We start from the raw sequence: 24,307 nt of genomic DNA, 5'->3' as shown, positions 1-24,307 counted from the left end.
GCTGGACAAATTACTTAACCTCATCTGTACAGTGAGCAGGAGTGGGCTATCTCATAAGGTGGTCATGGGGATCAAATGCTCGAGTTGATATAACGCTCTAGGCAGGGAGCCTGGTGTGGCTATTATTATTACAACTGTGGAACCTTCTTTCTTCCTCAGAGACAGAGTCTGTCTGCAGGTTCTCCCTGTTGGTCTGGCTCTGGCGGGCCAAGGGCGTCTCTGTCCACATGGCCGGTGGTCTCCAGATCGCAGATCACGCTGTCACTGCTCTGCTGCTCCCTTCTCAGGCAGCTCCCAGGCTGTGACGGCAAGGCCCTTTGCCAACCTCACTTCCTCCCCTAGACTTGTTTCGGTGAGTCAGTGTTTCTCTGGAATTCTGGACCGATTAGTGGGGGCACTGGGCCTGTGTTCTCCCTTAATGTGGCCCGTGGCCTTGGATCCCATTACTTCTCGGGACGGCTACCATGTGTGTTGGCCCTCCCTGAGCCCGCTGTTGACTAAGCCAGTCTTTGTCGTCTTTGTTAGAGAACAGCTCAGTCGGGGCACCTGTCCTGGGCTGGACGGCTGGCCCAGATTCAGCCACCTCTTCCCTCATCCCTGCTTGTAAGGACTGTTGGGAGAGGCTGGGCAGCGGGCGGCAAGCAGAGTGACAACCAGAACTGTGGGCCCTCACCAGACCCCAAATCTGCTGGCGCCTTGATTTCAGACTTCCAGACCCCAGAACTGTAAGAAGTAAATATCTGTTGTTTATAAACCACCCAGTTTATGGTATTTTTGTTGTAGCAGTCCGAGCAGGCTAAGATAAGGTACCCGAAGGATCTGAGCAGAGACTCAGGAATTTTGAAAGCAGGTGAGAGAGGCATGAAGACACCTACTTCCAGAAATGGAAGTATGAAATCAACCTCTCCATGGAAGTATGGGCCTAAGAATTTGTGAGCATTTGGGAAATGTCAGTTCATTTCCATCGGGGGTCTGCGCACTCTGGGGTCTGCACACTCTTACGTGCACACCCCGGTCCGGGGGCTGTTTCTATGTGTCTGACTTTGACCTCAGCCGGGGCTTTTCCTCCAGCCGCTCTGGAGTGTCAGTATGCACACCTCCTCGGGGGGCTCGGGGTTTCCCTTGCAGCTGCTTCTAGGTGTTCTGTAGTGCCCTTTTCATGACATCTGGATTTTACTCCCCGCTTTGCTGAGACTGGTCTTTTGGAGGTCACCCAAGTTTATTTGCCTAGTGGTGCTTGAGAGCTGGGCAGGAGCTGAGAAGTTAACTTTCAGTTTCTTGTTTTATGGATGAGGCAGGAGCCTCAAAGGGTCCGTGTTTCAGCAGATGATTGTTGAGCACTTATTATCCACCCGGCTTTATTCTCTAGGCCCTGGAGGTGCAGCAGTGAACAGGAGGGTCTGCTTGGAGTGCCTGGGCACAGTGCTGGGGACAAGGCAGGTCTGGAAGGCAGGCTCTGTCCTCTTTCTGCCTGAGGGATGGCTTCCATAGTCATTCGTGTTGGCCCTGAAACATTTTGCACCAACGAGCACTTCGTGAGAAGTATTTTTTCCTGGATTTCAATGACCCCGACCATTTCCGAATGTTCCATGTGGCTTCGTTCCGCTCTCTCCACCTTGTTTTGGTAACACTGGCTGTTTACTAAAGTGTATTTCTCGTTTCTCGACTCTCTTTTGTGATACTCTCCCTTGATTCAAAGTCCTCCTCCATTTTCGCATGCCTAAGCTTCAGTCCCAGTCCCCCTGTCTTCTAGAGATGCCCACTGTGATATCCTCGGACTTTCTCCACCTAAAATGTGTAAAGTGTAGTAGAAAGATCGTGGACTTTGGTTTAGAGTCAGGCAGCTGAGTCTTATCCCCTTATTTGTAAGATGGGAATGGGACTTGCCTCTCAGGGTGAGAAACCATCCCATGGAGATAAACGCCTGGCACGGGCCCTGCTCTCTAGTGTTTGTAGGTGCCACCAAATAGGACTTCTCTTGGTCCTCTCCCCCTTTCTCTTCTTCTCCTCCACTGAACTAGCTAGCCCTCTCCACCTCCTGTTGACATCATAGTTGTCACTAATCTCTTTACCCAAGGTAACATGTGAGGGTCGGTGTCAGATCTTTACCTCTGTGTCTCCATATCTAGTTGTTGCTAAAGCCTGCCTATTCTTGCTCTTTCAAAATGCTCTTGTGTTGTTTCCTTCATTCTTCCCTTCTGTCTTGGACGGACCTGCTGTTGGTCAGACCTCTGTTATCTCTGCCCATCCATTGAAATGGCTTCCAACTAGTCTCCTTGTCTCCCTCTTCCCCTGTCATCCGTTCCGTGTAGTAGCAGGAGGGGAATCAAATTGAAACACGGCTTTCACCTCGACTTTAACAGCTCCCCGCTGCTTCCAGGACCAAGATCAGACTCCTGGTATTTAATGTCCTTCATAATCGGACTCCTAATTACTTGTTCATCCTTCTGCTCCATCCAGACGTGGGAGTCTCCTGATCCTGGACTGTTGATGATTAATCTCTGCCTAATAATTGTGAATAGTAACTATTAAAATGTATACTAAAATATAAAGTACTCTGATAGCACTATAGATAGCAATATAGTAACGATTATAATAGTTAAATAATAACAATTAACAATAGTTCACATTTGCTTCCTTCCTGGAATGTGTCTTCCTCTCCATTTTCTTTGATCTCAGGGCCCCAAGATTGCCTTCTCATCTGTGTGCTACCCACAGTACCTCAGGCAGCGCTCGTACTCAGGTTGATCACAGGCCCAGGCTGCCAGAGTGCTGTCTATCCCTGTTGTCCTGGCATAACTATTAATTAAAAATGTCTATTTTAAACAGTATGTCGTACGGTCACCCCACCTGTACATAATGGAGAGTGTGGGTTTGAGTGCATGAAGGGTGACCTGCCGATAGCAGCGGCTCCTAGAGCCCTTATTTCTTGCCCATCTCACTTGGCAGATGCAAGGTTTTATATTGTGAGTTACCTTTTTAACATCTTGTCTGTGCAGCCGTAATACAAAGAGTCAGGGGTACAGGGATGTGTAAGACACAGTCTGTCCTTGGGGAGGCTGTGGTCGGGGTGCAGACAGACCTGGAACCAGATGCAGCTCATGCTGGCGTGAACGGAAGTGTGCACCCAGGGCAGGAAGGAAAGGGTGATCACTTTGGTGTGGTAGAAGTGGTGTGGGGTGGGCTGAGGGCAGGGCAGGATCCGTGCAGTCAGTTTCATGGACTAGTGGTGGTCAGCTGGGTAGACACCAAGGAGAGATGGTGTTCTGGGTGAAAGCACTCTGGTGGCGCCAGACGAAGGCTCCTGCACGGTGAAGCTGGCCTGACTGTGCCATGTGAATTGAAGGCCAGCAGGTGGGGCTTATGGTCAGTTCTTGACTGTCCCTGAGTCTCTCCTTGCCATCTGAGCCTTCCTTCTGTGCATTTACATGTGAAATTATATGCAGGGGACTGTGGGATTATGTTTCTTTGCCTTTGTAATTACATTGCATACTTATCTAAAATTAATTGAGCTTATCAATGACAAGACTGTCTTCAGCCTTCCTGTGGGCTGTTTCCAGCTTCCTGTCTAGTGCATTCCTCAGTCATGTGTGACATCTAGGAGTGTGCTCGTCGGCCGTCAGAGCCTCAGAAAGCCTCAGAGAGCCCTCTCAGTGAGCCCCAACCTGCAGGACACTAACTGAAAACCTGGCAAAGGCCTGCTTAAGTGGAGGGGTTGCTCTGTTTTGGTCTGTAACTGCTGAGGGCCTGTAGATTGACATAAGGCAAACCAGGCCTGCTGGGGAGGACACCATGGTGCAATGATGCCCACGTTGCCCTGTGCTTGTGGGCCCCAGGCATCTGTAGCAACTCAGGAAATGCTGTGGCCTTCACCAAGCAAGAAGTAGGGTTGCAGGCAATTCTGTGACTAGATGTCCATCATGGGGCTCTCCCCAGGCCTCCAGCTCACATCCCAGCCTCGCTCAAAATGCTCACACCCTCTGAGCCAGTACTTTTGTTTCTGGGAATCTGTCCCAAAGAAATAATCCAATATACAAACAAGTATTTACGCCTAAAGATGATCACCACAGCATTATTTATATATTAAAAAAAAGATGTGATCTAAGTGTCTAATCATAGAGAACTACTAAATTAGAGTTATATCCATTCGTTACTAACAGGAAATCAAGAAATACACCCAAAATGTTTAAGGGAAAACTCTGGCATTTCAAAGTCTTCAGTAAGGAGAAGCAAAGTGCACCTCTTCTGCATGTCCTGGAACCAGCTCCCCCACCCCACCTTGAAAGAGAGCCCAGTCATTGTGAGTCACTTCACCAGCTCTAATTACACTGTTTTCCCTTCAATACCATTGATCCCACAGCCAGTGTCGCGTGGCATTTAATTAAAGGAAAAGCTGCTGCTATTTCATGTTAAAAATCTGAATCCTTTCAAGCAAATTAGAAGCTTGGGGTTCACGTCTTTGCTTTCCAGTAGGAACCACTGAAGACGGACCCTCAGCCTCCTGTAATTTCTGCATTAAAAAATATATATACATGCCAAAGGATTTAGCTCCACCCCCTTCTTGGGTTAGCATGTTTCTTTTTTTTTTTTTTTTTTTAAGATTTTATTTATTCATTTTTCCCCCCAAAGCCCCAGTAGACAGTTGTATGTCATAGGTTCACATCCTTCTAGTTGCTGCACGTGGGACTCGGCCCCGCGTTGGACGGAGAAGTGGCGCCTTGGGGCTTGTCCGGGATCCGAACCCGGGCCGCCAGCATCAGAGCGCGCGCACTTAACCGCTAAGCCACGGAGCCGGCCCAGCATGTTTCTGATAATAGGACTTGGCAGCAAGTCACTCCATTTCTTAACAAAGTCGATAACAGGATTGGAGTCAGCAAGTTCAGTCGCTGTCTAAATGTCAACAGGGACAGCCACACAGTGGCCCCTAAGAGAACTTTTTGCCATATCTATGCGTTTGGTTGGGACCCTGAGATTATCACGACCTTTTCCGGTTTGCTGTCCCTCCTGCAGCTCACTCCACTCTGGCTCTGGCTCCTCACCTCCCACACCCATCACTCTGGAGAAGCCCCCTGGACCAAACCTCCTCATGGAATCACAGAAAAGGAGGCACCGTCTCCCAGCTTTCCCGAGGGACTCCCTCTGCCCACTCTCTTCACTCTTCCATCATCCTGTCATCTAGGAGGTGGGGGCCCCTTCCAAAATCAGATATCTCCTTCCCTATGCAGAGCCATTCAGCCCCCCTCAGTTTTGATCAAAAGTCTGACCGAAGAAGTCCATCATTATACTCTCTGCAACAAAGAGTCCCCCTTTCCCAGATCCACCATCCTTAGAAGGCAGTTGGGGCTATAAATTGCGTTTAAAAATTTCTTTATCCAAAACACTTTTTTAAACATCTTTAGTGAGATATGTCATATCCCGTACAATTCACCATTTAAGTGTACAACTCAGTGGTTTTTAAGTCTGTTTGTAGAGCTGTGTAACTATCACTTCAGTAAATGTTAGAGCTAGAAAGAAACCCTGTGCCCGTTAGCCATCACTCCCTGTTCCCCCAGTCCCCCTCCTCCCAGCCCCTGGCAACCACTGATCTACTGTCTGTCTCTATGGATTTGCCTATTTTAGACATTTCATATAAATGGAATCGCACAATATGTAGCCTTTTGAGAGTGGCTTCTTTCACTCAGCGTAGTGTTTTCAAGGTTCATCCATGTGGTACCCTGTATCTTTCAGTCTTTTTTTTTGGCCGAGTAACTTCATTGTATGGATAGGCCACATTTTGTTCACTTATCAGTTGGTGGACATTTGGACTGTTTCCACTTTTTGGCTTTTGTAGGTAATGCTGCCACCAGCATTTGTGTGCAAGTTTTTGTGTGACATGTGTTTTCATTTCTCTTGGTTCTGTACCTAAGAGTGGAATTTCTGGGTCATATGCTAACACTGTGTTTAATATTTTGAGGAACTGCCAGCCTTTCCCAAAGGTCTGCAGCATTTTACATTCCCACCACACCGTATGAGGGTTCCGGTTTTCTCACATTTTTCGTTACAGCCATCCTAGTGGATGTGAAGTGGACTTCATTGTGGTTTTGATTTCCCTGATGACTAACGATTTTCTGCATCTTTTCATGTGCTTATTGGCCGTTTGTATATCTTCTTTGAAGAAATATCTATTGAGATCCTTTGACCCATTTTTAATTGGGTTGTGTTATTATTATTGATATCTAAGACTCTTGACACTTAATACTGTTTGTTTTTTCTAGTTGGTTGTCATGAGGACCAGGCTGGAGGCAGGGGACAGCAGGGAAGCAGGCTTTGGGCTGTTTTCTGTGGCAGCTCCCCTGCCAACTGTGTTGCAGTCCCTGTGTATCTCAGGTATAGCCCTCCTGGGCCTGGTTACCATGTGACGCTTTGTGATAAAGTCGTCAGGCGCCAGCATCTTATTGGTGTTCTTGCAGGAATGCCTTAACCCATTCTAGGTGCTTCCCCTACTGATGTTTGGGAGGAGCATGCAGGAGAGCAGTTGTGAACTTTCCAGATGGGAGGGCCAAGGAGAAGCAGCTACCGTAGGGGAAGGTAGAGTTATTTTTCTGGCTTTGCTGACAAAACGACTTCTATTTTAATAGGATTTGTTTTCCCCACTGTGAATGAATTGGGTATGTTCACTGAAGTAAGTTATAAGAAAATGAAAAAGTAAAAGAAAAGGAGAAAAGAGAATTCAGCTTGTGATACAAGCAAGTAACTATATTAAAACTAGTAAAATCAAGCAAAACAAAACAAATGACATGAAAAAAATGAGATTACCAGAATCCTTTTTAATGTAAATACACATAATACGGTGTTCCATCCTGGTTCTGACATGGCTGGCTTCTTCTAATGAATAAAATGCCTCCTGGAAGTTTGTTCTACAGTTATGTGAGGGAGGAATCCTGCTTTGCCAGGTGAACTTCCTGGAGTACCTGTGAATGAAGGAGTGAACAGGAGATGTGTTACTTGGCTGTTTTGCGGGGCAGTGAATGGGGGTCTCAGTGTGCAGTCCTGAGGGCAGGTGGGTGTGAGTCTGCCTTTCCTCAGGGGAGACATTGCTGTTCCAAGCAGCTCTTTTTGGTGAAGGGGCATTTGAAAGCAGGCAATAAACTTATTTTTAAAAATGTGTTTATCTCATATAGAATTGACTTAGCAGTTAGTTATAGCACAGTTTCTAGAATAAAATGCATCTCCATTTTAATTTTTCATTCTTTTTTAAAACATTTATCTTTCAGGGTTTTAAACTGTAGCGGTGCAGCCAGAGTCTAGAACGCAGCAGACCTCACCATGTTTTCTTGCCAGTGGCTTGCTGGTTTTTACGTCTGTGAGCAGCTGAGAGGGTGGGAGACCCCAGGGATACCCTCTCCCATCTTTTCCCGAACTCTCAGGATTGTGGGAGCTGGTGGTCTGGCTTCTCTTGTGTGGTTGTGAAATCCTTTTCTGGCGAGGTCGAATCCTCGGATACCATCTCCTGTGGTGGGCCGCAGGGGTGAGGCCAGTGGTCCTCCTGCTCTAGGGTCAGGAGAGGGAGGGGAGACACTATGCTCTCCACACCAGACCTACCCGCTCAGAACCCCGAGGAATCTCTATCTACCCCCTGCCCCTCACCGTGATTCCTCTCCTGGTTGGGAGTGAATTAGAGCCCCATAAGTCACGTTAGGTCACTTTATACAAAATGAAAGCGTTGCTGTCATTCCGGAACAGGAAGCTCATTTGGTCGGTCCCTGCCTCTGTCTCCAGGTTTTTCTCTTACAGTCCTGTATATGTCCCGTGTTTTCTCTTACAGTCCTGTATGTGTCCCTGCACAGGCGCCCCTCCCCCCCGCCCCTCATGCCACATCGGGCCTGCAGGGCTTGGCTCAGATGCTCCCCTGTGAAGAAGACCTTCCCTCCCTTTTCCCCATGTCTGGTGGACCTCGCCCACCTTTCAAGGTTCCTATGCAGCCTCCTCTGCAGGGCTTTTCCTAGCTCGGCATCTAGACCTCAGTCCCTGAGCTCTTGCTGCCTTCCCTCACCCCCTTCCTACTGCCCTCTCCCCAGGTTGAGTACTGTGCCCCTAGAGGAACGTTTGTCCATTTCTGCTGCCTCTTAATATCCTTTAGATAAAAGAAAAAATTACTACTAGAGAAGGTACTTTGTAAAACTTTATTATGTTAATTTTAGCAATTAAGGGTCATCAAGCTTGGAATCCCACAACTGTTCAGAAAAGCCGCCAGGCAGTTGGGCGTCCCTCTCATCTCTTCATCTTTCAGCCAAACAGAGAGAAGCCAGCTCCTTGGAGCCTGGAGAGTGCAGCCCCCATCCCTTGCTGCAATTTGGGCTCCAGGCTCCTGCAGAAAGACCCTCTAGAAGGATCATTTAACTGTATCACATGATTGGGAAAAGCAGTTTCCCTCCAGCTCTGTCTGTGGGGGTGAAACCTTGTTCAGGTTTCAGGAAAGGAGCGGACATCTTTCCCAGGCTGGCTGTTGCTTTTTCCTCTAACACCCGGCCTTCCACGTGCAGAGTGGTAAGAACACTGGAGTTCCGCACATAAACGATACAAATCACTTACATATCGGTGGTTAGGAAGTTTTCCATTTCTCCCTGTTTTTACCTGAGAAGAAAAGCAGCCTTCCCTAGAAAGTTAGTTATTCCATTTTGAAAGCCTTAGGGTGATGGTGTGGTAGTGATCTGCTTCCAGGGGCAACCATCCCCATTTTGGGGTCCCTCGTGGAGTGCTGCAGCTGGCCCCAGCCTGATTGATTCCTACCTCTGTTCTAGCACAAAGCCCGGGCCATAGCAAGTTCATCCTGGTGCGGAGTGTGACTGGGTGGTGAGCGTAGGCCTAGGGGTAGCTGGCTCTGGGCTCACACTGGCTCTGTGTTTCCTGTTTGCGCTGCACCTCTTCTCTGAAAGGGGTCACTGAGCTGTTCTTTCAACTCAGTAGTCACTCATCAAGCCCTGCGGTGTTCTGTCCAAATTCTGGTGTTTCTTCCTACTGAAACCCACATCCAGTCACAATACCTCTGAAATCTTTGCTTAACACCCCATGCCGCTCTCCCCCACCCACGCTGGCCCCTCGGCTCCCGTGAGTGTAAATCCAAGTGGTGAGCACATGGTACTGGCCCTCTCTGGGTGACCCAGGCTCTGCCCCTTTCCAGCCTTATTTCTCAGTGGCGCCCCCTCCTGCCCATCCCAGGGTGTGCCCTGGAAGGAAGGAAGATCCTGCCCTGGTAGGGTGTGCCATGCCAGCTGTTTACAGGTACGGGAAGCTGTTGTATTGTTTTACCCTGCTGTGCTTTTGTGTCACGGCTTCCTCTAGCTGCAGTGCCATTGGCTCCTTGGCATGTACCTTACTTCATTGTTTTTGGGTCCAATTTTTGTTTTTATTGAAGTAATCCATGCACCTGGTTTAAAAAATGAAGTAGTAATGTAAGACATACCGGAAATAGTAGTCCCCCGCCCCCACCGTTTGTCACCCCTGCATTGGACCCCAGAGGCTGTCACTTTACCTCTTGGTAAAAGAAAGTACCCTTCTGGTGCTTTCCTTTATATTTCCAAATACTATGCAAATTCTGCAGATTTTTACAGTCTAGCCATATTGTTTGCCCTTCTGCTCTGGAAATGGAGGGTTAGCCTCTCCTCATGCCCCTCCCTCCTCTCCTTCCCCACCCTCTCAGTGCAGTTGATGTCACAGTTTTTGGGAAGATGGGATTCATTGTGCTATAAGGACTGTAACTCTGGTTCCTGACTCAGCCACGAGTGGCTGTTGTGTGTGACTTTCTTTTTCATCCTAGAGTTAGTTGTTAATCTGTGGGGTGGGCGTGTGACTTCTGCCCTGGTTTGGGGATCTAACTGCCTCCTACGCCTTGGAAGTGGGCATCCTGCTTTCAGCCCCACCTAGCCCTGTCTGGGGGTTCTTTGGCATCAACTGGCTGCTTCCCATTGGCTGCCCCTCGGCGGACAGTAGGTTTAGCCTTCGCCACTCAGCTAGCTCGGCTCCCCCTCTCTCATCTGCTTTCCATATTTCAGATTTTTGTTGACAGTTATTGTCTGCTCTTGTCTCCTCCTTTATGCCCCCTTGTCTTTGTTTATAACATTATTCCTTTACTGTTGTGTTGATGAGGTCTAGGGTGGGGGGCAGAGATAAATCTACCAGGTTTTAACTTGGCTTCAAGGTGCCTCTCAGACAGCAGCTCCCTGGGGCTCTTTCATGCTTTCCCCCTGTTTCAGAGAAGAGACCACCTCTACTCTGGTGTCCCATGTCACCTGTGTACCTTTCTTGCGTAGCATCTCTTAACACTCACTCGCACTGTTAGATTTCTTCTTCCCCACTTGCTGATGAGTGCCCGGAGGGTCAGAGCTGGCTCTAATTGTACCCGCCGAGGCTAGCCCAGCGCCTCGTGGTAGTAATGTTGATCAGTGTTCACTGACTGGATAAATAACTGTGTATGAGGGACTCAGAGGAGGGGCAGTGTTTGAGGGGCTTTGGCACCAGAGGCAGCTTACACGAAGCGGGTGCTCAATTATTGCTGGTCAAATTGGGGTGATTGATGAGACCCTCCTGTACTGTGGCTTTTAGGAACCAGAGTGTGCTTGTTTTGCAGACCCTTCTGATGCTGGTGACTGCTCAGCTTTTAGATTAGATTTACATGTAAGCCGTGGTGATTGTAATGAACACGCATTTCTTATTTTTGTTCAGTGTTTCTCCCAGATTTTATTGCTACAAAAGTTTTTAAAAATCAGAATGAAAAGCAGTTAAAAAGAGATGAATGTTAGAAAAAACATAGCTTAAATTATGGGTTGATTTTTCTGTTATTCCTGGCTTTTCAGAAAAAAGGTACTTATAATTATGAGTTCTTTGCTTACACCATTTTGTGACAGATTTCTGTTCAGTCTCAAATGTGATATTTTACATCTAATTAGAACGAATGAGTCTCTATTGCTTTATGGTTTGGGTTCACAGAGTGTGCTGAGTAATTACATCAGTAAGCATAACAGAATCGTGTTCTTGGATTTGTGTAGTGTGTCACAGTTTACAAATGCTTTCCCACAAATTGTCTCTTTGTTCCTTGTGAAAATTCTGTGACTTAAGCGAGGCGGGTATTTTTATTTGTTCCCTGTTTCAGGGGAGGACACTGGAGCTCAAGAGAGATGGAGGGGACTGTCCAGGCCACACAGATTCTTGTTGGCTGTGCTGGGCCTTGAACTCAGGTCCACTGAATCCACATCCAGTGTTTGTTTCTCTGTACCTCTCTGCTGTCTTTGGTCGTGGAGGGTCTGCTATGGCAATTTCCCAGTGGGCATTTTATTGAGAAGTAGAGCCTCACAGTGCAGATGAGCATGGAGTTATGATACTGGTATTGTTTTCATAAAAATACTTCAAAAGTTTATTTTTCAGAATTCAGATCCACTGTTGTAGAGGAAAGAAATGCTGTTTATTTCTCACTCATTTTTGCTTATTAAAGTTTTTCTTATATTTTAGTTTTCTCTCTTAGAGGACTAGTGTTTTTACAGACTGATTCCAGGAAGCACAGGGACGGAAAGCTGAAAGGGAAGCCAAACACAAGCTTTACACGTAAAGACTCAGGCAGCTGAAATAAAGGGGTGGAAAAAGATATGCCATGTAAGCACTAATCATGAGAAAACTGATTTGCTTATAATAATATGAGAAAAATAAACATCATGACAGAGTTTTACTAGAGAAAAAGAGATGTGTTTCATAATGATAAAATGTTCAACTCGTTAAGTAGATTTATCTTTTCTAGATGTGTGTGCACCTAATAATATAGCTTCATAAAACATGAGGCAAAAATGGACATAAATAAGGAGAGAAATAGACAAATTCACAAATAGACAAATTCACGTAGACAGAAATTTCAACACCCCTCCCTGAGTAATTGGTAGAATAGGTAAATTTAAAAAATCTAAAGATAAGGAAGATATGAATAGTACTACCAACCGACTGGATCTAATTGATTTATAGAATACCACATCCACCAACTGGAGAATGCACATTCTTTTCAAGGACATATGGCACATTCACCAAGTAGACTGTATGCTCTGCCAAAACAAGTCGTAGTAAATATCAAAAGATTCAAATAACACTAAGTTCATCTGACCAAATGGTATAAATTAGAAATCAATCCAACAATAAGATACCCAGGAAATCCTCAAATATTTGGAAATTTATCAACATACTTCTAAATAACTCATGGATCAAAGAAATCACAAGGAAAATTAGAAAATATTTTGAACTGAATAATAATGACAACATATATCAAAATTTGTATGATGCAACTAAAACAGTGCTTGGAGGGAAATTTATACCTTTAAATGCCTATATTAGAAAAGAATAAAAGTTTCAAATCAGTGATCAAAGCTTCCACCTTTAGAAGCTAGGAAAAGTGGCGGAAATTAAACAAAACCAAGTAAAAGAGGAGAAGAAATAAAATAAGGGTGGAAATCAATAAACTGGAAAATGGGTAAACAAGGCAAGAATCAAAAAAATCTAAAATTAGTTTTTTGAAAAGATCAATAAAAACTTCTAGGGGCTGGCCCGGTGGCGTAGCGGTTAAGTTCATGTGCTCCACTCTCCACTTCAGCAGCCCAGGATTCACTGATTAGGATCCTGGGCACGGACCTATGCACTGCTCGTCAAGCCATGCTGAGGCGGCATCCCACGTAGAGCAACTGGAAGGAGGTACAACTATGACATACAACTATCTACTGGTGCTTTGGGGGAAAAAAAGGTAAAAAGGAGGAAGATTGGCAACAGATGTTAGCTCAAGGCCAGTCTTCCTCACACACAAAAAAAATTCAAACCATTAAAACAAAACAAAACAAAACCAAAAAACCCAACAACTTCTAGTTAGGCTTGATAATGGGAAAAAAAAGAGAAGACACAAATTACCAATATCAGAAATGAAAGAGGAAACATCACTACAGATCCTACAGACATTAAAAAGGTAATAAGGGGATATTACTTACAACTTTATGGCAATAAATTCAAGAACTTACATGAAATGGACATATTTCTTGAAAGACATAACCTAACAAAATAGATATGAGGAAACAGAAAACTTTAATATCCCTATATCGACGTAAATTAAATTTGTATAAAAAAACCTTCACATAAGGAAAGTGTCAGAGTCAGATGGCTTTACTAGTGAACTCCATCAAACATTAAAGAAGAAGTAATACCAATTCTCCAAAAGCTCTTTCAGAAAAGAGAGGAGGAGAAAACACTTCCTAACTCATTTTATTAAGGCAACATAACCCCGATAGCAAAACCTTATAAAGGTGGAGCAGAGTGCTGGAGAGGAGAGAATTACACAGAAATGGAGCCCCGATATCTGCAGAGGGGTCCTACCAAGTCCTTGGCGGAGTGCTGATCTTTTTCAAAAGTGGGGTAACATTCCATGAGGCAGGGAAAGAATCCCCAGAGCCCACACAAGCACTGACTGGGGTGTTGCTGGCTGTCGCTTGCTGTAGGAAATGGGAACTGGAAAGTCACTCTATCTAGTGGCTGAACGTGGGAGAAACCCTGTGTGCTCAGGACCATGCATTGGAGAAAGTACACTCTGCAGAGACCTAGCACAGGAGAAAGCATGCTCCAGAGGAGGCGAGGGATGGAGAAAACTGAGAACCCACCTCGCCACAGGACTGAGAAGCAGCACTCTGCAGGAGCTGGTGAATGAGGCATACGAGAAAACCACTTTCTCCTCTACTGTCCTCCCAGCACTCTCTACTGAAAAGGATAACATCGTTCCAGCTGGCAAAGGAGAAATATTTACAAGACCCAGTTCCATTATCACAGAGGCAATAACTTCATAACCAGCACATCTGGCATTCAATAAAAAAGTTACAGACATGCAATGAAACAGGAAAATGTGACCTAGAATCAGAAGAAAAATCAGTTATGAGAAGCAGACCCATGAATCAATAATAAAATTATGAACAACCCAATAAAAAGATGGGTAAAAGATCTCCATATAAACTTCATAAAAGGTATAGACCTGGCCAATAAGTACATGAAAATCTGTCAGAGCTCAACATCATTAGTCATCACAGAATTGCTAGTTAAAATCATAATGAGATACCGTTTAACACTTACTAGAATGGCTAAAATTAAAGACTGATGACACTAAATTTTGACCAGGACGTGGAGCAATCGAAACTTGCATACGTTACTAGTGGGAAGTGTAAAATGATACCACCACTTTGAAGAACCGTGTGGCAGTTTAAGCTAAACATGTATCTGTCCTATGACCCAGCAATTCCACTCCTTCATGTTTGCCTGATATAAATGAAAACATACACCACAAAACACATAGCCACAAGAATGTTCATAGCAGCTTTTTCATAGTAGTGAAAGCTTGTAAATAACCCAGATGTCTACACACCGGTGAATATATAGACAAATTGTGGTATATTCATAGAATAGAATACTGTTTCTGCTTATAAAGAATGAACTACTGGTACATGCAACGTGTATGACTCTGACAGGCATATCAGCAAAAGAAGTACAAATGAATACATCCTGTATGTATTATTGATATGAATTTTGATAACAGGCAGAGATCTATGGTGGTAGGTATCAGAAAGTGGTTAGCTTGGAGTGGGGGCAAAGAATTACAAGAAAAGGGAGATAGAAATGTTCTACATCTTATTTGGGGGGCTGTAGTCATTTTTTATTGTTATAAATTATACTTCAATTAAAAAATATGACCCCCCCCCAAAAAAAAATCCACCTCTGAAGGGGTGGAGGGAAGAATTGGACTTTCTTTTCCCCAGCACTTCCCGGCCAGCAATTGCAAGGCGCTGCATTAGGACAGACAAGAGGCAGAATCATGGAATCTTCTAAACTACTTCTAGGAGATGAGACTGATGCTTCTGACACTGCCCTGAGGGTGGGCTATTAGCTGGGTTGGCTCCAAGTGTTACTGGCACTCGGAGAAGAGGAGGTGAGTGAGAGCTGGAGTTGTCAGGAAGACTTCATAGAGCTGGCAGACCTTGAGTGGGGCTGGAAGGTGGGGTGGATTTGGAAAAGCTGGAGGTAAAGGTGGAGATGCCACAGGAACTTTGTAGCTTTGTAGAAACACAGTAGGGTACACAGTGAAAAGTGAGTCTTCCACCATCCTTGAGCCCATTCTCTGAACCCCTCTGCCGAGTCTGGCTGTGTTTCCACATCGTTGTGTATGCTCTCAGAAATACTCAGTGCATCTACACTCTGCTTTGTATTGTTCCTTTTCACTTCATAATTTAGATAAATTTATTCCATATCCACCCGAAAAGGTATCCATTTTTTTTCCATGGCAGTATTGTAGTACAATGTATGGATAGAACAGTGTTTTTAATCATCTCTCTATTAATGGATATTTTGATTGTTTCTAATTTTTTGTTAACATGACAATACTCAAATGAACATCACTGTGCATTATCCTTGCATACCTTGGCAGATATCCCCATAGAATAGGGTTCTGCAAGTGAAGTTGCTGCTCAAATCTTAGGTACCTTTAAAATTTGACCAACAAAAAAGTTACACCAAATAACTCTTACCAAACTGTAAGAGAATGGCTATTTACTCAGAGTCTCATCAATATTGGGTATTATTCATTTAAAATTTTATCTTACTGATTTGTGACAAATTTCTTATTTTAATTTTTAGTTCTTTGATCACCTTTGAGGTTATGTGTCTCTTTTTGTATGTTTATTAGCCATTTCTATTTCCTCTTCTGTGAATTTTCCATTTTCCTGTCAATTATTCACTCTTTTGTATGTGCTCTTTATATATTAGTGATGTTAACCTTTTTATATTATATGTTGCATGTACTTTTCAAGTTTGTCATTTGTTGTTTTAACATTATAGTGTCTTTCACTGTTCAGTTGCTTCAAACTTCTTTATAGTCTGTGAATCTTCTTATTTATAGTTTCTGAGATTTGTGTCTTGGCTTAGGAAGGCCCTTCTCCCACCTGAAGATAGCAAAATATTCTCCCATGCTTTCTTGTAGTATTTTGACCTTTCCTTTTTTCTCTCTCTCATGCACACACTCACATACACCATTTAGATCTTGGGATCTTTAATCATCTGGAAATATGTTTGTATAGTAATATACATGGCCTAATTTCCTTTTCTAAAAATAGATGCCATATTGTACAGACACCATTGGTTGACTAGCCCCCTGATTTGACATGCTGTATTTATCATAACTCAATACAGGTTTATTTGAACCATTCATTCTGTGACATGGATCTCTTTGCCTTAGTCTTGCTCTTGGAACCCTGTTGTCTTCATTCCTGTAGCTCTATCGCGTATTTCCTATCTGTTAATGCAAGTCCCTTTGCATTATTCTTTTTGGAAATTTTATTGGCTATTCTTATGCCTTTGCTTTTCTGGATGAACTTTGGAGTTTCAGAACACATGCAGTGTATCCCATTGGAATTTTGATTGGCTTTGCATTGAACTTAAAGATTTTTTAAAGTGATAATTGACAGCATTATAATTTTGAGTCTTAGATCTAGGAATATGTCATTTCAGTCTTCTTGCTTTTATCTCCTAAATATCTCTTTGGTTATTGCTTTTCCTTTACTGTTGCCATCTTAGCCACCATCACCTCTACACTGGGCTTTGTAAGTAGCCCATTGAGTGGTCTGCTTGTGACCACTGGCCCCTCTGATCTGTTCTCCACACTGTGGGCTTAGGATACTCCCCTCTGGCCTCCCTCTTCACTCAGTTGATTTCTCCTCCCCTGTAGGTCTTAGCTCACTTGTCGTTTCCTCAAGGAAACCTCCTCACTAGGTGGAATCCCCGTTTACAGCCTCACTGCACTCTGTACCGGCTCTTCTGAGCGCTTGGTCCAGTTGTGATTTTACATTTGTGTGTCCTTGGAGTGGAAAGTGAGTCCTCTGAGCAGGGGCTATGTGTGCTGTTGTCCTCTTTGTAGTCCCCTCCCGCCAGCCTAGTGTCCGGGAGAGGAGGTGCTCCTTAAATTCCTGTTCAGGTCAGTGAGCTTGGTGTTCTTCTCTGTTTTTTTATGTCTTTATGTAAAACCTTATAGTTTTCTTCATGTGCTATTTTCATTTCTCGTGAAACTTATGCCTATAATATATTTTTTAAACACATTTGTGAATTGAGCTGTTTGCTTTTTTCCCCCTTTTTTTGAGGAAGATTGGCCCTGTGCTAACATCTGTTGCCAATCTCCCTCTTTTCTCTTTTTTTCTCCCCAAAGCCCCAGTACATAGTTGTTTATCATAGTTGTGGAGTTGTAGCTCTTCTATATGGGACGCCACCTCAGCATGGCTTGATGAGTAGGTGAGTAGTTCCACGCCCAGGATCCGAACCGGTGAACCCCGGGCCGCTGAAGCGGAACACGTGAACTTAACTGCTGTGCCACTGGGCCAGCCCCCCATAACATTTTTTATTTAGTTTTTTTGTCGGCAGAGAAAAGCTATTGATTTTTGAGTGTTCTTGTATCTGGCTGTCTTGCTGAACTCAGAACCCTGGTTCCTCCTGTCTCCAGGTTCTGCCGGCCACTCTTTGTTGGCTTCATCCTCGGGCTGGCCGAGTGCTAGATGGCTGTGGCAGTCCCCAGCCTCACATCTGACCCGAGCAACCTTCAGAGGAAGCAAGAGAGGGCTGCCTCCAAAAAATTTCCCAAGAGCGAGGAGGAGCTCTCTCAGAAGCCCCCAGCTAATCTGCTCTCTCTTCTCAGTGGCTCAGATAGGGTCCCAGGCCCCTTGCCAAGTCAGTCATGATGAGGGTGTGGCTCAGCTCTGTACTGATCAATCAGGCCCACCTTTGAAGGGGGATGAGTGGGTTCAGCTTCCCCTGGGCTGACTCCCCTTACTCCCAGAGCTGCTGGGGGGCGGTGTGCACAGCTGGAATTCTGCTACAAAGGTGAAAGGGGCAAATGGCCCTGGGTGAAAGTCGACACCTGACATCCATCAGAATGGTCCTGTGGGTTTTCCCATCAACCCATCTTAATAAAGTTACAAGATTTCGTGATTTGGAACCATGCTTTCATTCCTGGAGTAAATCCTACTTGTGTGCACTATTCTTTGAATATCTGGGTGTGTTTCGATCTGTTAAGATTTTATTTTGGACCTTTTTGTCTGTATTCACAAGTGAGATCTGTCTGTGTTACAAAAAGCCTTTTTAATAACGGAAGTTAATAGAGTGGAAAGACCCTGGGATATGAAGGTCACTTAGTTCCTGTGCCACCGTTGTCAAGTCACCTAACCTTTCTGAGACTTTTCCTCATTTACCCAGTAGGATCACAGCCCAAAACAAGCTGGTTTGAGGATCAAATAAGATATTATATATGAAAGCTCCTTTTAAACATTAAAGTTTACAAAAAGTCAGAACTTTGTCTCATACTGTATATTCAGGATACCATTTTTGTGAGTTTCTTCCTTGAGGAGACAGGTTCAGAGAGCATTAACAACTGAGATTTCTCTTGGCTTTCTCATAAACCGTAATCAGAAAACCAGCCTCCTGCAGTAGGAGAGGCACCGGGAATATGATTGGTAAACATTACATTATTGGTGTGCAGATATTAGGTTCCTGCTTTTCATAACATCCTCAGGGAACTGGGGAAGATTTGATATTTTCTGAGATTGCTGTAAAATGTACATTATTATGGGTACTATTGCCCAATTATTCTGTACTTATTTTACTTAGACTTTAGTAATTGGAAAAAGATTAGAAGTCAGGACTTTGTATTTTGTTGATTATGTTACCAAAGTCTTCTCTTTAATTGTTTCTTTTATTCCTATTATTAATCATTAGCTCTGAGCTGTTAGGAGAAGAACCTAATGGTGGATACCTAACTTAAAGGGAAGAAAGAATTACCTCAGCTTCAGTGGGATTGACTGAGTGTTGATACACCTACAAATTGAAATGTGTGCTACAGCCATTCAGGGCATGTGGCTGAGACACTTAAGGAGACACAGAAGGTCAGACGGAATTCAGGGGCTCTTATCCTGACCCCTCCGTCCCCCTCTGTGCCCTCTCCTGCCCTCAGAAGCTTGTATTAGTCTACCTGGAAGACGTTATTGTCCTTGGTGTGTATATCATGGCTGCATCCTTAATCAGTGCTGCATAAACACAAGCTTATCTCCATGAAATAATTTCTTTCAAAACCAGTCCTGATAAAACTTCCTCATGTAGGTGTTCTTAAACAGTAAATGGTGAGAGGGAGACAGGAGGAAAGAAAGAAAAACTTATTAAGATGTTAAGCTGGGGAAAAGGCATTCAGGAGAGAGAGAGTTGGGGGAAGGGAGAGAGAGACAGAGAGAAAAGGAAGTGGGAGGGAGGGAAGGAGGGGTGGAAGGAAGCTGGTGTCCTCTGAACCTCACCTGGCCCAGGGTGGAGCTAGGGGCACTTGGGATGCATTTAGCAAACATGGGCTCTCTAAGATTTAAATGTAAACAGGTGACATTTAGCTTTGTTTGAATAGAGTGGTAACTTTTCTCGTATGTTGAAAACAATCAATATCTGAAATTTTTACCATTTAGGTTCATTCTGTTTTCATTTATGGGGCTCACTGCCCCTAATAACACTGGTGGAAGATGTTAAAGCACTGGGGGGAGTTTGCTCACTGATTGTAAACCCTGTTTTTCCTTGTCTCTTTTTTGCCAACAGAGGAATTACGGAAGTTGAGCTGGTCTGGGATCCCTAAGCCGGTTCGTCCAATTACATGGAAGCTACTCTCAGTAAGTCTCTCCGGCCCTGCTCCTCGGCGCTGTGGTCCTCTTGTGAGGCACGCTCCTGTTACCTGGGCCAGGTGTGGCCCATGAGCCGAGCCCAGACACATGCTCCGTCTTTGTTGCGGTGAGGGACCTTTGCCTGGGCTAAGATGACATTTTCCATCCTTTGCTTAATTTCAAGCTTGGTTTGACAAGGCTGGCAGAAAATGAGGATAAGTAATAATTTATGACAGCTGTGTTCTTTTTCTCTGATTTTATTTTTTAAAATCTTTGTAATATTTTCAAACTTGTGATATAGAAAGGTTCCAGCAGAGAAGATTATTTCAACTCTGAGGGATCAATGGCAGGGAAATGTGTTTGACTAAGGTGTTGTTTTTTTAAATATTAGTAATGATGCTGGGGAAAAACAGTTGATGTCAGAAGCAGTTTGTGTTCCTGTGATGGAGAGTGGGGTTCCGGCGTCCTCACCCCTCGTGCTACACTGCCCGTCTTGGAGCCCTCCTGGAGGGGGTGGTGGATGGTGCTGATCAGCAGAACCTTCGTGTGCTTAGGTGGGTGGGGCTCAGTGTTGGAAGTGGGCGTGGCCCTGCTCAGAGTCTCAGGATAGTTTATAGACAGCTTTCTTCTCTTTTCCTTTTTTTATTATTTTTGGAGCTGAGTCAATAGGGAACTCTAAGTGTTTACTCTAAATTGGGTCTGACTTTCAGTATTTAAAAGACTCTTTCCTGCTAATGAATCTTAATAAATTTGCAGCTCAGCACCTCGTAATCCTAAATGCAGATGCAGCTCTGAACAGTGAATATTTATTGATTAAATATTCTCTTGCGGGCCGGCCCCGTGGCTCAGCGGTTAAGTGCGCGCGCTCCGCTGCTGGCGGCCCGGGTTCGGATCCCGGGCGCGCACCGACGCACCGCTTCTCCAGCCATGCTGAGGCCACGTCCCACATATAGCAACTAGAAGGTTGTGCAGCTATGACATACAACTATCTGCTGGGGCTTTGGGGGGAAAAATAAATAAATAAAATCTTTAAAAAAAAAAAATATTCTCTTGCAATTAAAATTAGACCTGATGGGCCGGCCCTGTGGCTTGGTGGTTAAGTGCGCGCGCTGCGATGCTGGTGGCCCGGGTTCGGATCCCGGGTGCGCATCGAGGCACCACTTCTCCGTTCATCCTGAGGCCGAGTCCCACATACAGCAACTAGAAGGATGTGCAGCTACGACATACAACTATCCACTGGGGCTTTGGGGGGAAAAATAAAATAAATAAAATGTTTAAAAAAAAATAAAATAAAATAAAATAAAATTAGACCTGCTGCAATTGCTTATATTTTTGTTTGTTTTTTTATTTTAAGTGTTTGTATCCAGTTTTCTAAATGTCCTCTAAGATAGGTTACAAGCTTTTCAGATCGAATTGTAGGAAGTTTTGATGAAAATACCTTTAAGACCCTTTATTGGATTTTGTGTTTATTAAGGGTGTACTGCGTCTGGGTGGAAAGTCTGATGTGAATTGTTTTGTCCTGTTCTTTTCCCTTTAGTTCTCAGTCTCTGTGGTCCTAGTTTAGATAGCCTCTATGTGCTGCGCAGGGGTTGACTCAGAACGTGGGGGATCTGGGGACTCAGTGGACAGGAGCAGAAGGGGAGGCGACAGAGGCTCCCTTTGGTGGTTTGAATGGGAGGAGGGTGGCAATGGGCAGAGTCTGTACCCAGGAATGCTGGGCATGCCTTCCCAGGCACGTTGTTCATTTAACCGTCACTGATTCCAGGGGCCTTTACCTGGAGACAGAGATGAATTAGACACCAGTCCCACCATTAGGAGGATTTGGTCAGGGGTGCAGTGCAGTCTGGGGACCACACACTCGTGGGCTGTCCAGGACACAGGCGGGAGCCAAGGGCGAGAGGAGCGCAGCAATGTGAGTGCCGAGGTCGAGGTCGGGCCTCCTGGGGAGGAGGCCCACTCCCAGGTCTGCAGGGATGGGAGTGGGGAAGGAGGGAGAGAGGGACAGAGATGAATGTGACAGTTCTGGCCCTCTCTTGGGCTTGGGTTGACGGATGATCAAAAAGAAAAGTGTCGGGGTCAGTGAGCAAAAGCCTGTCCTTCCAAAGGGGGGACACCAAGAAAGGGAGGGGTAGTTCCAGGGCAGTGCAGACTCACGCAGATGTCAGGCAAGGCTTCTTGGTGAAGGTGGGATGCTTCTGTGGCATCTTGAAGGGTGTGTCGGTGTTCCCTGGGTGAGGGAGATGGAGCGGTCGTATGACCTGGGGGATGAAGTGGGGGTAGGATGAGCAGGACCCAAGGCTGAGGTGAGCTGGCTCCCCAGGAACTGGCAGGTTGACCACTTGGATGATGGAGTTGGGAAGCCAGGGTAGCTGGGGACCAGGGGAAGGCCAAGTGCTCAGGGCCGCGGGTGCATTGCTCGAGCTGATCCTGAAGGATACGAGTGGGGGAGTGATGAGGCTATTTAGGGAAGAGTAAAGCCAGGAGCCTCTTGAAAGCTCCTTTGGTTGGTTTATCCATTCATTAGATCAGTATTAATTGAGCACTTTCTGTGTCTCAGGCACTGTATTTGGTGCTGGGAAATAGTAGGGAAGGGAAAACGACCAAGTCCCAGTCCCTCATGGGCCTGCAGAGAAGAGATAGAGACCCTGCCTTTCTCTGTCTTCCCCTGGGACAGACCTGGGTCTTACTGCATGGGAAGGAGCCCGTTCTCTTGGGAGTCTGAGCCCCAGTGCCCTGCTCACCTTGGGTCTCTTCCTTTGCTTTTTCGTTTGTTTTGCAAGCATGTTTTGAGTGCTTGCTGTGTGCCAGACCACGTGCCTGTGTGAGTCCCGTGGAAGCAGTGGTCTGAGTGCAGAGTGTGTGAGCAGGTCCCTCGGGTCCAGAGTTGTTCTTGACCAGTGTCCGCTCCGAGGAGGAAGCATGGTGCTGGGTGTGAGAGGAGGCTGTGCCCGAGTGCCTCTTGGAAGGGGATTAGAGCCGGGCAGGGAAAAGGGGAAGGGGAGGAGGGGTCACAGGCTGTGCGTGTGGGCAGGAGGAACCCAGGCAGCTGGAGTAGGAAGCCAGCATTGGATCTTTGGAGCTGTACTCGCTCATCATTCAGGGCAGACATTCAGGGCTCCTTATGCCTTCGCCACGCCCCGGGCCTGTGCTGGCGAGCGGTGATGTCACCCCAGCCTACACTGGCTCCCAGTCTGCCCGGGGAGACAAGCCTGTGCACAGCCTTTCTGCACGGTGGTGTATGCCTTGGCGGGTGAGGGTGGGCTCTGGGCATCCAGGGGAAGGGAGCCCATCAGTTGTGGGGTGCTAGTCAGACATGGGCGTGGACAGGTGGAAGGAGGTCAGAGTTGTGGGGGCCGTCATCTCTTGTCCTCTAATCACTGACCCAGGAGCTCACTTATGAGCCTCTCTCCTTGTCCTCTGGTTACTCCCAGGCACGGTCAGCCTAAGAACGTTTTCTGCAATTGAAGATTTTGGGGAGCATGGCGAAGGATGCCAACCACTCATCCCTGATTCAGAAGTGTTTTTCACTTGTCTGCCCTCAGCCAGACCCCTTGCAAGGGCTGGGGTCACAAGATGTCTTGGAGAATGTAGGAGAGAGACCCCAGCAGGCACTTTAGGGTCGTGGGTGTGCAGAGAAGGGGTCTCCCCATTCAGGGCTGCCTTGAGGTCATTCTCTGAATCTGAGAGTTTCAGCCCAGCTTCACATTCCACTCTCCTGGGGAGCTTTTGCAGATCCTGATGTCTGAGCTCACACAGCAGTTTGGGGTCTTGGGGTGAACTGCAGCCTGCTGGGAACCATGTGGTCTGCTGAACACCTGCCTCAGGCTGGGCGGGGAGAGGGGGCGGCAAGGACGTGGCAGCTTCAGCCGCCCTCTTGACCTATTGATTTCCATTCTGGGTACACATTAGTGTCACCTAGGGGGCTTGGCAACTATTGATTCCTGGGTTTCTTAGGGTTCTCAGGTGTGCCCAGTGTTGGGGATTGCTGCTCTAGGACACTCACTCCACGTGGGACGGGGCAGGGCATACATGAGCCAGCTGGGAAACAGGACCCACTGAAGGCAGCACACCTGGGCCGAGGTGTCTGGGTGGGAGAGCGGGTTGGGCTTGACTTACCGAGAGTGTGTTGTCCCAGAGGCTCAGCTAAGTGGGTGGGGTGGGGTGGTTTGTTCCAGCCCACTCAGCTTCCAGGATGAAGAACTTCAGAGTTGAACTCAGGATTGAGGAGAACTTATCATTTGTCCAGTTTGAAAAGACAGATAACCAAAGCTGTACTTGAATGTGAATCTGTGTTAAGACCTGGCAAACTAATGACCCCCCGCCCTGCCATATGTTCATGATTGTCATTAACATGGTCCCGGGGGCTTGTAAAGAGCACTCTTCTTAACTGATGAGTAGGAAATGCTACTTTAACGAAGAAAGATGAGAAGTGTGTCTCTTGTCATTTATGGAGAACTCACGTCTGCTCTAGTCTAGAACGTATCCTTAAACCACTATTAATGCCATTTAACATTTAAATTCCATGCAGGGCCGGCTCCGTGGCTTAGCGGTTAAGTGTGCGCGCTCTGATGCTGGCGGCCCGGGTTCGGATCCCGGGAGCG

The 24,307-nt window shown here is 45.9% G+C and overlaps 1 protein-coding gene across 2 annotated transcripts in view; it reads left to right on the top strand.

Moving 5' to 3' along the window:
* The window catches only part of TBC1D22A (TBC1 domain family member 22A), a 348,432-nt gene that overhangs the window by 73,665 nt on the left and 250,460 nt on the right, over positions 1–24,307 (top strand). For both annotated transcript variants that reach the window (XM_087448729.1, XM_004437993.3), the window contains exon 5: positions 19,645–19,715. In XM_087448729.1, the coding sequence (XP_087304855.1) occupies positions 19,645–19,715 (71 nt within the window). The remainder of the gene's footprint in view (positions 1–19,644; positions 19,716–24,307) is intronic.

The sequence above is a fragment of the Ceratotherium simum genome, chromosome 25 (genome assembly GCF_057802395.1).
Source record: "Ceratotherium simum simum isolate JZ-2026a chromosome 25, ASM5780239v1, whole genome shotgun sequence".
Taxonomy (NCBI): Eukaryota; Metazoa; Chordata; class Mammalia; order Perissodactyla; family Rhinocerotidae; genus Ceratotherium; species Ceratotherium simum.
The sequence above is the reverse complement of the archived record's forward strand: the minus strand, read 5'-3'. Positions and strand labels throughout refer to the sequence as shown.